This window comes from Cynocephalus volans, chromosome 4, assembly GCF_027409185.1.
Source record: "Cynocephalus volans isolate mCynVol1 chromosome 4, mCynVol1.pri, whole genome shotgun sequence".
In the NCBI taxonomy this organism is placed as follows: Eukaryota; Metazoa; Chordata; class Mammalia; order Dermoptera; family Cynocephalidae; genus Cynocephalus; species Cynocephalus volans.
Window position 1 is genome coordinate 130,530,607 of NC_084463.1, and position 13,233 is coordinate 130,543,839.

At 31.1% G+C, this 13,233-nt stretch overlaps 1 protein-coding gene across 5 annotated transcripts in view; it reads left to right on the forward strand.

Moving 5' to 3' along the window:
* The window catches only part of ELP4 (elongator acetyltransferase complex subunit 4), a 263,052-nt gene that overhangs the window by 70,376 nt on the left and 179,443 nt on the right, over positions 1-13,233 (forward strand). For all 5 annotated transcript variants that reach the window (XM_063093887.1, XM_063093888.1, XM_063093889.1 and 2 more), the window contains exon 4: positions 8,146-8,277. In XM_063093887.1, the coding sequence (XP_062949957.1) occupies positions 8,146-8,277 (132 nt within the window). The remainder of the gene's footprint in view (positions 1-8,145; positions 8,278-13,233) is intronic.

Genomic DNA, 13,233 nt, shown 5'->3' on the forward strand with positions numbered 1-13,233 from the left:
AAAGAAATAAAGGCAACCAAATTGGAAAAGACAAAGTCAAATTGTCCCTGTTTACAGATGACATGATGCTGTATATAGAAAGGGCTAAAGACTCTACAGAAAATTTCGTCGATAAACAATTTCAGTAAAGGTCCAGGATACAAAATCAATATACAAAAATCAGTAGCAGTTCTATACTCCAGCAACAAACTAGCAGAAAAAGAAATCAATAAAGCAAGCCCATTTACAATAGACACCAAAATAAATAAAATACCTGGGAATAAAGTTAACCAAGGTGGTAAAAGATCTCTACAATAAGAACTACAAATCACTCTTGAAAGAAATTAAAGAGGACAACAAAGGATGGAAAGATGTTCCGTGCTTTTGGATTAGAAGAATTGTGAAATGTCCATACTACCCAAAGCGATCTACAGATTTGATGGAACCCCCATCAAAATACCAATGACATTCTTAACAGAAATAGAAAAAACAATCCTAACGTTCACATGGAACAATAAAAAACCCAAATAGCCAAAGCAATCCTGAGCAAAAAGATAAAGCCAGAGGCATAACACTACCTGACTTCAAATTATACTACAAACCTATAGTAACCAAAACAGCATGGTACTGGCATAAAAACAGACACAGAGACCAATGGAACAGAATAGAGAACCCAGAAATCAATGCACACACAGTCAATTGATCTTCAACAAAGGCAAGAAGAACATGCATTGGGGAAAGACTGCCTCTTCAATAAATGGTGCTGGGAAAAGTGGACATGTATGGATGAAAGAAACTAAACCTGTGCCTCTTGCCATGTATCAAAATCAACTCAAAATGGATTAAAAACAAATAGAAGACTTAAAACTATAAAATTCCTAAAAGAAAACATAGGGGAAACATTTTAGGAAAGAGGACTGGGAAAAGACTTAATGAATATACCTCCAAAAACACAGGCAACATAAGGAAAAATTTTTTTTAAATGGGATTATATCAAACTAAAAAGGTTCTGCACAGCAAAAGAAACAATTACCAGAACAAAAAGACAACCTATGGAGTGGGAGAAAATATTTGCAAACTATGCCTACAACAAGGAATTAATATCCAGAATATACAAGGAACTCAACTTAACAGTAAAAAAAACAAATAACCCAGTTAAAAAATGGGCAAAGGAGTTGAATAGTCATTTCTCAAAGAAGATGTACAAATGGCCAACAGACACAAGAAAAAATGTTCAACATCATTTAGCATCAGGTAAATGCACATTGAGATATCATCCCACCCCAGTTAGACTGGCTATTACGAAGAGAATAACAAGGGCTAGCGAGGTTGCAAAGAAGGGGGTACCCTCCTACAGTGTTGGTGAGAGTGTTAATGGGTGCAGCCATTATGGAAAATAGTATGGAGTTTCCTCAAGCAACTATAGATGTAACTGCCATAGGATCCAGCAATTCCACTGCTGGCTATACACCCAAAGGAGTGGAAATCATCATGTTGAAGGGATACTTGCACTCCCATGTTTATTGCAACTCTATTTACAATAGCCAAGAGTTGGAGCCAGCCTAATTGTCCATTGTCAGATGACTAGATAAGGAAAATGTGGCATATTTACAATGGAATACTACTCTGCCATAAAAAAGAATGAAATACTGCCATTCACAGCAACATGGATGAACTTAGGGAAAATCATATTAAGTGAAATAAGTCAGGCACAGAAAGAGAAATACCAGATGTCCTCAGTCCTAAATGGGAGCTAAGAAAAAAAAAAAAGACAAATGGAAAGTTACAACAATCACAATAACATGTTGAACTTTCAAAAAGAGACAACAGAACTGAGGTTATTGAGGTGGAAGGGGGAATAAAGGAGGAATTGGCAAAGAGCCACAAAAAACAATTACATTGTACAATGTTGAATATACTAATTATCCTTATTTGAGGATCACATATTACACACAGTTATCGATATTCAATTCCCACGGATATATTCAGTCAACTATGTTCAGTAAAGAAATAAAGAGAAGGGAGATTTTTAAAAAAAGAAAGAAAAATAGTAATTTGAGATGCAAAGGATGTTTGTTATAAACAACTGTGTGTTATAGCATTCTTAGATTGCAAACAATCTAAAGATTCAAAAGAGAAATAATAAGTTGAATTTTGATTAGGTGATGTAATATGCAGCCACTGAAAATCTTACTTTTGAAAAATGATTAAATGTGGAAATGCTCACAATATCGTAAGTTAAAAATATAGAATAACGTAATATACATAATAGGCAATATGCGTTTTGTAAAAATACATGTATATTTATATATAAAAACCTAGAAGGAAATATTCAAATAGGTTCAGAGTGATTATTCCTGGGTGGTAGGTTAAATGGATGATTGGGTTTTTTTTTTCATATTTCTGTATCTTATAATTTTCTGTGTTGAACATTTACCACTTGTAAATTCAATAGCTATCCAATAAATGTTAATTTTTTCAAGGATAGTGAGGTACTATTTTTATAAGTTAAAAAGATATAGAAAAAAATAGCTAAACATGTTCTTTGTAGGTTACACAAAATGTGTGTTGGGTTTTGAAATATCTATCAGTCTTATAGATAACCAGTAGGAAATTACTTTTAAAAAGTATTTCTGGTTTGCCTTGTTCCATAAAGGATTAGAATCAGCTAATAAAAATACATAATATATAAGGTATGTATTAAATAGTTGAAAAGGTGGGGGGAAATAATAGAGCTGCAGGGTAAGATACACAGAAAACAGTGCCTGAGCAATGAAGACAGTTCATGATTTGTTACATGATTAATTGTGTATAAGATGCAGGGTGGGGGAGACAGGAAAGCATCAATTTTTTTATGTATTGAAAAATAAAATAATTATCTCTTAATTTTAATTTTAAACAAGTTGTGATACATCTTCAAAATTCTGGTTGACATAAGTGTAAAATGTGTTGTTGACAGTTGCAAAACCTCACACAGTAAACAATTTTAAATATTAGGTAAATAAATGAATATGCTTCCCATTTTCTAGTTAAGAACTGACATTACAACTTGCAGTGATGTTGAGGTATGTTCTGTACCTTTTCTGTTGAATAGAGTAGCTGTTAGCCATATGTGGCTCTTGAGCACTTGAAATGTGGCTAGTGCAATTGAGATGTTGAATTTTGCATTGTATTTAATTTTAATTAATAAAAATTTAAATAGCCACATGTAGCTAGAGGCTACCATATTGAACAGCATAATTTTAGACTAGTGGTTTCATAAACAGAGCTCTATGTTTTTATAACTGAGATTAACAAAACTAATTCAGATCATAAAATATTTTAATTGGTATGTAGGGCCTTTTGTAAGATGCAGAAAAAGACAGTGGAAAAAAAACAAGTTTTATACAATTGCATATGAAAATAGATTTTTCAAGTTAAATAGCAGTTTACTAAATTTAAGTTCTTATACTATTTTATTAAAATGTTTGTTCCTTCATTTCAGAAATAAAATTAGTGGCTCTCTACCATGCGGATAGGCTGTGAAGCAGAGGAAAGGGTTGAGAATATCAAAATCTCCAAGATTTTTCCTTTTTCTTTTAACATTCTACAAGTTTTATCCTGTCCCCTACAAGTAATACAAACTATTGATGGGATTATATTACCTATTTGAATATATAAAGACAGAAAAATAGTTGAGAACCAGAAATTTAAGATAATTTATTTTAAAATAATTTTTAATTTACAGATTTAACTCAGAAATAGAATGATGCCCATCAACCAATCTGAGTAACAAGAAAGTTTTTTGTTTTTGTTATTTTTTGGCAGCTGGTGGATATAGGGATCTGAACCCTTGACCTTGGTGTTATAACACTGCGCTCTAACCAATTGAGCTAATGGGCCAGCCCAGAAGACAGTTTTTATATGGTTAAAATGCTCAAAACAGAACATCCAATTAGATTCCTTATGGCAAGGTAATGAGTATTTATTTCCTTACTCTCCATGTTATAAATTTTCCTAATGTTTTTTTAAGAATTACTGAACATAGGGATTTTAGGTTGATATCAGATTACCAAATTTGGATCATACACTCTTTCCTACATTACCAAGCAAAAATTTATTTTAAATACTCCAAAAAATCAGTTGTAGCGAACAAAACAAGTCAGGATCCAACCTAATTGCATAAATTTATAGAGTCCACCATTTAATATGATTCCAGACTTCAGTCTCCCACCGCAGAATCAATAAATTAACATAATCTTAAGAATTAATTAGGGCTGATGGTCTCAACTAAAGCAAAATGTTTCAGAATGCCACACTAATTTGGGGGTATAATCCAAAACCTAGTACTACACCACTTCCCAAATGGGAATAGAACACTCACTGAACCAAGTGATGTGAACACAGGAACCTGGAATTTAATGAAATTTCACAAGAGAACAAAGAGCCCCGGTCTTCTAAAAAAGATTACATTATTTTGCCTAAACTCTTATAACCTGAAGGAGTGGGAAAATGGGTGCATATCAAAATAGCCCTCAAACTGTAAGTAGAGGGGAAAAAAAACTCAACCTGTAAGAAAAACATAACCCACAAACAGAAGAAAATTTCTCAATAAGAGATTTATAGAAGAGTTTAGTAAGCACATGAGTTCAGTAAAATAATATCGCAAAGATAAAGTGATAAAACATGAGTAGATAAAAAGAACAGTTGCGTAATTAAAACTACCAAGTTGGCTTAAGAAACATCATTATCCAATAAAGTAACAGTAAGGAACAGACTTTCAAGAGTCACGCTGTAATTAGAGAAAAATATGAAAGCATTAAGTGAGACAATAATAGCCGTGTAGAAATTGTTTACTTAATAAAGTTAAATAAATTTGAGTAGGTAGTTGCTACTATGTTGAACAGCGCAGGTATAGAACAATTCCAACATCACAGAAAGTTCTATTGGTTAATTCTGGTCTAGAAGATGGGAAACATTTATTCATCTAACAATTTAAATTGTTTACTATGTGAAGTTTTACAGCTGTCAATGATGCACCTAATATGTATCATATAAACAAAGATATATTGTGTTTCAGTATGGAATAGAAAAATAATTTTAAATGTGAGATAGAAAAAAATATTTTGACTTGAAATTAGGGAAAAACAGTCTTCAGTTCAAAAAGCATCCAGTGTTACAGGGAGGAGAGACAAAACAAAACAGTGGGCAAAAAAGTCAGTTTTTTAGGAGAAATTATTCAAATATTTAGGCAGAAAAAGCAAGTCACCCACAAGGGTGAAAAGCTTTAGATTTCTCCACAGCATCATTCTTTGTCCAAAGATGGTAGAGCAATGTCTACCTAGTTCGATGAAATATTATATGCAATCAAAATGTTAGCCTAGTATTAAAAAAAAAAAAAAAAAAAGGCAGATATTTTCAAACGTAAAAGAAGTCCATGACCTCCCTTGAAAGACATAATTGAAGGTGTAATCCATCTGCCTCATCAGGGAGAGCCTCCTTTACTACACTATTTAAAGTAGCACCTCTCCCCGTTACTTTGTATTCCTTTCCTTTTTTGTTCTTCAAAGTTAATATCACTACCCTTCTATAATGTAAGTCCTTGAAAGCAGGGACTTTGTTTACCTTGTTCAGTGCTCTGTTCCTACTGACTTCCTGACACTGTTGAATGAGTGTAGTTATCAATTAAGATAACTCAAGAATGGTAGAACTGTGGGAAAGGGGGCAATGGTGAATCCATTTAAACAAACATCTAAACTAAACAACCCTGTGTCTGGTTGCAGACTAGAATGTAATTGTTATATACCTCAACAACATCAAAATAATAGGGGGAGAAAAAAAACCTAGATTTGGAGGAGAACTAGGAGAAACTTTTAAGTCCAGTTTTCTCGTTTTTTATAGGAGGGAAGAGGGGAGAGGAAATGATTTTGTTGAAAACGGAAAAATGGGAAAAGGAGTATAGTGATTCCAACTTCTTAATGGGCTCCATAATCACATTACTTAGAGGAGAATGTTAAGAAATAATGTCTTTTGAAAAAAAGAATCTTTGATCAATTCAACAATTCTTTCAATTTTCCTTCATTTTGTTTTCTTCTATAAAGTGTCAATTTTTAATTATTAATGTGATCTTACTATATAATACTATTGTTATGGTAGTATTTTTGTCTCGTGTATGGAAGTGTATGCATAAGCATAATCTAGGAATGCTGTTTACTTAATGCTGTAACAATGATTATTGGGGGAGGGTGTTGGTTTTTAAATTTTTTTTTAATTTTGACTTTTTTTATGAAAAGATATCTTTAAAAAATAAATATTAGACAGTAATATAATTTCTTACACCAGCCTGAATTAACAAAAAACATTTTGTCATTTATATTTCATATATATGCACAAATATATTTTTTAATAAAAGAACAGAGCCTCAAAGTTTATAGTTGAAGTCTCCTTTATTTTTCTTCTTATTCCTTTTTTCTTACTTTTTTTCCCAATTATAGTCATAAATTTGGTGCATATCCTTATAGACCACGTTTGTGTACTTTTATTAATATATATGTTTCTATATATGCTTTGTGGGTTTTTAAAAATTTACACAAACTCTATCATGCTGTTTATGTCACTCAACATGATTTTTTCATTCAACATTATGTTCTAGATCTATCCATGCTACTTCATATCAATCTCACTTATTCTTTATAATAATATATTGTTCTATTTTATGTTTATATAAGTTTATTAACCTATTTCCTATTGATACATAAAGTTATTTCTATCATTTTATTACTAAAATGCTCAATGATCATGTGTCTCTTTGTGCATGTCTGTGAGATTTTCACAATTTCCAAATTGTTCTCTAAATTATTTTTACAGTAGTAAAACTGGCAAACTGTTAACTTTCTAATGGCAGTGAGTGAGAGTTTCTCTGCTCTCTTAACAACGTTGGTATTTTTAGACGTTTTGTTTGTTTGCCTGTCTAATGGGTGAGAGATGGTAAGTGGTTTTAATGTACATTTCCTTGGTTGCCAATTCTTTGTACTTTCCTACATTGCTTGAAATTATTTTTTTAATTATTTTTCCTTTTTAAAAACATTCTAGAATATGTATGCTGGAAAACTTTTTATGTTTTTCAAGATTATGAAATGAACTACAAGTTGAACATTTTGCAGTAAAGTGATATGTGAAATGGAAAACATGTAGTTATCACTTGGGCTGAGAAAGAATTGTAACTTAATAGGGATAGAGGAAAATTAGTGCATAAAACATAAGAAGCTCAGAGAAAGCTGTGGTATTAATGTCCTTGAGAACAGCACAAAATAGACCCACTGAGATTCATCCAGGAAGTTTCTATGGTTCAACTCAATAAGTATCCATTGAGTATCTCTTTTGTTCTTGTTATGGTATGGTGCTAGTTTTATAAAAAGTGCAAAAATTATATGTTACATATAATGCCTAACCCTCAAGAAATTTACAGGCTCAGTGGGAAAATGAGATTTTATATATATATGAAATGTTGATGAATATTAATCTGCATGGGAACAATTACCAAAATATTTATCACAGATGAATGTGAAATGGGAATTCAGAGAAGAGAGAGCTATATAAAAATATACACTGTAAAGATTATCTAGTCCTCTTTTATATAACTCTTGTGTATTGTACCATAGGTTTTACATATACATGTGATAAACAAAGTAAGACTAAATTTCAGATTCTTGGTTCCTTCACATACCTCAGTCTCTTAACATTAGTGCTCATATGGAATGCAGTTTTATGACTGCAACAATGAATGAAATGTAAATTTTAATAAAGCTAAAAATTAGAAAAAAAAAACATTAGTGCTCTTTTTACTGTGTCATGATCTGGGGAATAGCATAGATATATTTCTGGAAGATTATTGATAATATATAGATGGTACCATATCTACATGTAGAGTATCGGAATTTCAATTAATTGTATGTAGAACTGTATATAGAATTGTCTCATCTGCATCAGTTTTGACCTTGTCAAAGAGGTTATCCCTGACTACTTTTCCCTGTTTTAGAAATGTCAATATTGTCATGACTTTATTTTTAAGTTAATTTTAAGGCATCAATTTTCAGTACATTGGAAAGTTCTAGTGCTGCTAATATTTTTAAAAATTGTTCATGTTTTACCACAGGTGTTCAATAATGTGTTAATCTGTTTTCTTAGGAACTTCCTGCACCATTAATTGAAGAAAATTGTAAAAAAGAATTTGATAAAGATGAATGCAATCGTAAAACACCAGAATCTAATATTAAGATGAAAATAGCTTGGCGTTACCAGTTGTTACCCAAGATGGAGGCAAGTCAACATACAAAGTATTTCTAAAATTTGCAAATACATTTTTTTTTAAATAGACTCTCTTGTGGTATACCTGTTATTCTTTAAATGTAGTACAATGTATATTTGTTTATTTAAATAACTAGATGTTTTGTTTGTAGAATATTTGATCAAGATGACATTTTCTACAAATAAAATTATGGCAATTTTTTTTTTACCAAAATAGATTATTTCATTTCTTCCATAATTTCCATGTAGAATCCTTTATTCTAGGATTGCAAGCCAGAGAAATTAAGCCATTTCTATCCAGTACATTTATCTATAACTGTTTGTTGTAAGTGGTGGTTCTTTGGAATTACTATTTTTATTACTGTACGAGTACATTTTCAGCCATTACATTTTCAAACTAAGCTATCTGTTAACCTCAACTATCCAGAATAGACTAAGAGACAGTACATGAAGGGAAAATATCTGGGAATTCCAAACAGATGTCAGTAAATCTGTCCACTATAGCTCATATATTCTGCTCCTGATGAAGGCTCTGTTTATATATTAGCACCCTCATTTGATTGTTTACTTCATTCACTTTTCAGAACACTTTAATGTCTATCAGACATTATCATAATAGTAGAAGAGACAGGAAAATTCCAATCTGAATAAGACATAGTTCCCTTAGCCCACTCTTCTCTAGTCTTCCATGTTGACATCAGTGTTATCTTTCCTAAGGATAGAAATATCTTTGCTATTTGACTTCAAATGACTCGTTTGATTTCCTATTTTCACCACCCCCTCCTTAATGTATGGCAAACTATCAAACCTAGTACTCTCCTGCCAAGCTCAGATATAGCCTTAGAATTCTTTTTGGCAGAATGTTCTGTGAGGTCACTACCAGTTAGTTAATGAAAGTATGTGAGATAAAATTTGTTTACTATTAGAAGCCTATAATATGAAATACAAACTTCTTAATATTGTATACAAAATCTATACAACCTTATCCGAGCCTAACTTTTTGGCATCTGCCCCCTGTGTATGTAAAACACTATATTTATTCATCCTATGAGAATTGCTGCCTGTGAATTGCTTGTATTTCTGCTGGTAATGCTTTTTACTTTCTTATCTTTTTCCAGAGTACTTAATATATTTTAAAGTATTCCTTTCACATTGTTTTATAGTTAATTGTTAGTATTACTTTCTCCTCTACCAGACTGAGAATTCTCTGTGAGAGCAGAGAACTTTTTTTATTTTCTCATATATTCATATCTTCAGCACCTATATTAATGCCCAAATAATTAATAAATATTTAGTGAGTGATAAATGTATTTATTCATTCAGTCAGGAAATATTGATTAAGCTCCAACTGCGTAGCAGGTATAAAACATGTTGTAATGGGTGCATATTAAGCAATGGTGAATTGTCCTAATGTAGATGTGGAAACTATTTGAATAACACAATTTTTAAGGTGAGATTTAAATGACTGAAAAACTACAAACTGTAGAGAGGACATTTGTAACTCATAGAATAAGGACTAATTTTCCTTATGTGCAGTTAACTTCCAAAATGAATAAGGAAAAGTTCACAACACAATTTTTTTAAATGGGCAAAAATATAAGAAGGAAATTTGAGTGGCTCTTAAACATACAAAAACAGATGCCCATTTTAGTTTTAAAAGGAAAAATGCAAGTTAAACCTTCACTGACCTGCCATTTTTCTCTTATCAGATTGACAGTGATCTAAAATGTTTAGTAAGATAGTATTAGCAAGAGTGCAAGAACACTAGTATTCTCATTCTTTGCTGGTATAAATGTAAATTAGGTACAACTTCTGAGGAGGATAATTTGGTTAGTACCAAATTCAAAATTACAAAAGCATTTATCTTTTGATCCTTTTGGAAATTTATATCATGAATATTTTTATTCAGATGTAGAATGAAATATGTATAAGCTATTCATGCAGCATATTTTTAATAGCAAAAGATTAAAAATAATCTAAATATCCATAGTAGCAATTGGTTAAATAAATTGTGGTATACCTCAACAGTAGAATATTATACATTTGTATTAAAAAAGAAAGGGAAACTCTGTATAATCAAAAGTTGTAGTTTGTATGTAATTGAGAACTGTGTACAGGAGAACAGAATAAATGTAGTTAGTCTGTTTAGGAAAATGTGTGTTAAGTGATAGAGATTAAAGCAGGTAAGAGATGTAGGACTAGCACTTGAGAAACCCTAACAGCAAAGAACTTCTTGCCTTACTCTGGCGGATTCATTTAAGTGACTGGGCTTAATTGTGATTTGTGAAGAGAGACTATGTTCTAATTTTTCTATTGCTGTGTTCCAAAAAGTCAGTAATGAACATACACTCTAAGTTAACTTTAGCTTTTTGCTAAAGATAATATACTAATTCAATTTTAGATTATGTATAACTTGTTTCTTCCATTTTCTTTTGTTTTTTACCCTTCTCTCAGCTAGATTTTGTTCTTTTCATTGATCATTAACAATCTTCAAGTGAAATTGTTAGTGAAAATGCAACTGAAACTGAAATTTTAAGCCTTCTCTCTTACTGCTTGTTATGAAATTTGTTTCTAGTCTGGTTGAAAATTATTTGTTTCTTTAGAAGTTCATTGTTTCTTTATAAATTATAATTATAGATACTATTTCTGCCCTCTTTCATGTGTGAGTAATGCTTATTCCATTCCTCCTTTTAGAGTATGATGTACCTGTAAACGGACCCAAGGTTGTATATTAAAAAATCCAGTGGCAGTTTTCTAGGTTTAAGGTGTGAGTGTTTTGAAAATTGTGCTCTTCTTACAATGATCTTCTCCAGATTACTCATTCTTCCGTTTTCTTCAGATGTCTGCTAAAATATTTTTTGAGGAGTGACTTCCTTTGTCACTCCATATAAAATAAAACTGCTCTCTATCTGTCATCTCCTTTCATTGCTTTATTTTTCTTCAAGGCACTTAACATCATTAAAGCTAGCAGATAATTTATCTATTTTATTACGTATCATCTATCTCCTTCTACTAAAATGTGAGCTCAATGGAAGAAAGAGATTTTGACTATTTTGTTTTACTGGCATATAGTGGTTGCTCAATAGTTATTTGTTAGATGCATGAATGAATGAAGTATACAATCTAAATTAAATGTTAAACTGAGTTAAGTTGCATTAATTAATATAAATAAAATAACATTTTGAATTTATAGTCAACGGTCAAACTTAAGTTTACTTGTATTTACAAGTGAGGTCTGTCAAGTTGAGAAAATAGAATTATCTCTGGCTTCTTTGCTTTTCTTTGAAATATCACAAGCATGTATATTCGCCTGTCATAGTAATTTTATATATGATGATTTGCCAAAACTGATAGGTTTTGGTGATCACTCATCATCATCTACTTTATAAATCTAAGCCTTACTTTACCATTCTTAGTTTAAAAAAAAAAAAAGCAAGAAACTTTGGGTTTTCTATATTTTACATGAGACAAAATGCACTTAATATAATTATGGCTTAAAATTAAACAAGTGGTCCAAAACTAGGTGCGTTGATTATCAGAGAGGATTTTTAATACAAATTGTCACCAAGTCTTAAGAGTGTAGTAATGCTCCCATTTAGGGAATGCAATAAAGGATAAGAATATACAGATGTAAATCAATAACAATAGCTCAGTAAAGTATAAAACAGTGCTTCATCCAGTTGAAAAAGTATATAGTTTTTAAAAGCTCCCCTTCCTTCACCATGTGATTTTGATTCTCCTTCCAAGGTGGACATGCCCTGTCTAATCATCCATCCCTGTTTCCTCCTCACCCCATGAATTGCTAGCCTACAGTATATTCTGAGACTTAATTTCTTTAGTATTGTAGAGCTCTACCGTGGCCTACAATGTCTCCAGCAACTCATGACAGTGTATTAGGTCTTTATAATTTTAAATTCTCATTACACTTTAGCCTTTTATCGTAGTGGTTCAGATGACCAACAAATATCATTTTTTCAATAGGCCAATGTAATTACGAAGGACAGTGATGAATATTCGAATTTTCTAGGAAGTCATTACACGATAATATAATTAACAACATTAGGTAGTGCTTTACAATTTACACGATTCACAATTTACGTAATATACACAATTTACAGTTCATTGCCAGTATTGCATTAGATTCTCACAACAGCCTAGTAAAATAATTATTAACTCTGGTTTCTAGTGATCAAAATGAGGCTCAAAGTGGTTTAGTAACTGTGTGGGTCCTTGCTTTCTGTTATGCCGTACTGAGGAACAAGAAATGGTAAAAAAAAAAAAATGTCTTATATAATGTGATTATTTATTTGTGGTGCAGCTTTTCTCTGAAAGTTTTGTTTCTTTCTAACACACCAGAGGTGGAGTATGGTATTGTTTTGTTGCTCTGTTTCCCTCCTGTATCTCCGTCAGAGTTCATTTTCTTTTAGCATAGTAAGTTTTTACTGAACCATTCCATTTTACTTTCTTCCGCAGATGACAAAGTTAAAAGGTAGTATATGAACGTGAAATAGAAGTTTTCATAATGTAAAACTAAAACAACACGTTCTTCCCAAACGAAATAAACTAATTATTGATGATAGCTTGATTTTTTTTATGGAATTGATGACAGTTTTTTGTGGATAATTATCAATTATTATTATTATTATTATTATTATTATTATTATTATTATTATATTTACATCATTTAGTTATCTTTTTAGAGGAAATATTTAAGTCTTTATTTTACAGGTCTAGGCCTGAAAAGATTTCAGTGTTTCAAAAATCTGGTTATATTTTAATGCTATGTGTCTTAGGTAGAAAAAACTTGCAAAATTGTTTTTTCCTCTAAGAATATATTTACTTTTATTTTATCTTTTTATTGAGAGATTAAAGTTATTCATAAGTAATGAAATTTTCATGTCTACCATGTGAATATTTTAGCAACGATATCTAAACTTAACTTCAAAATTAATTAATAACTTAATTATA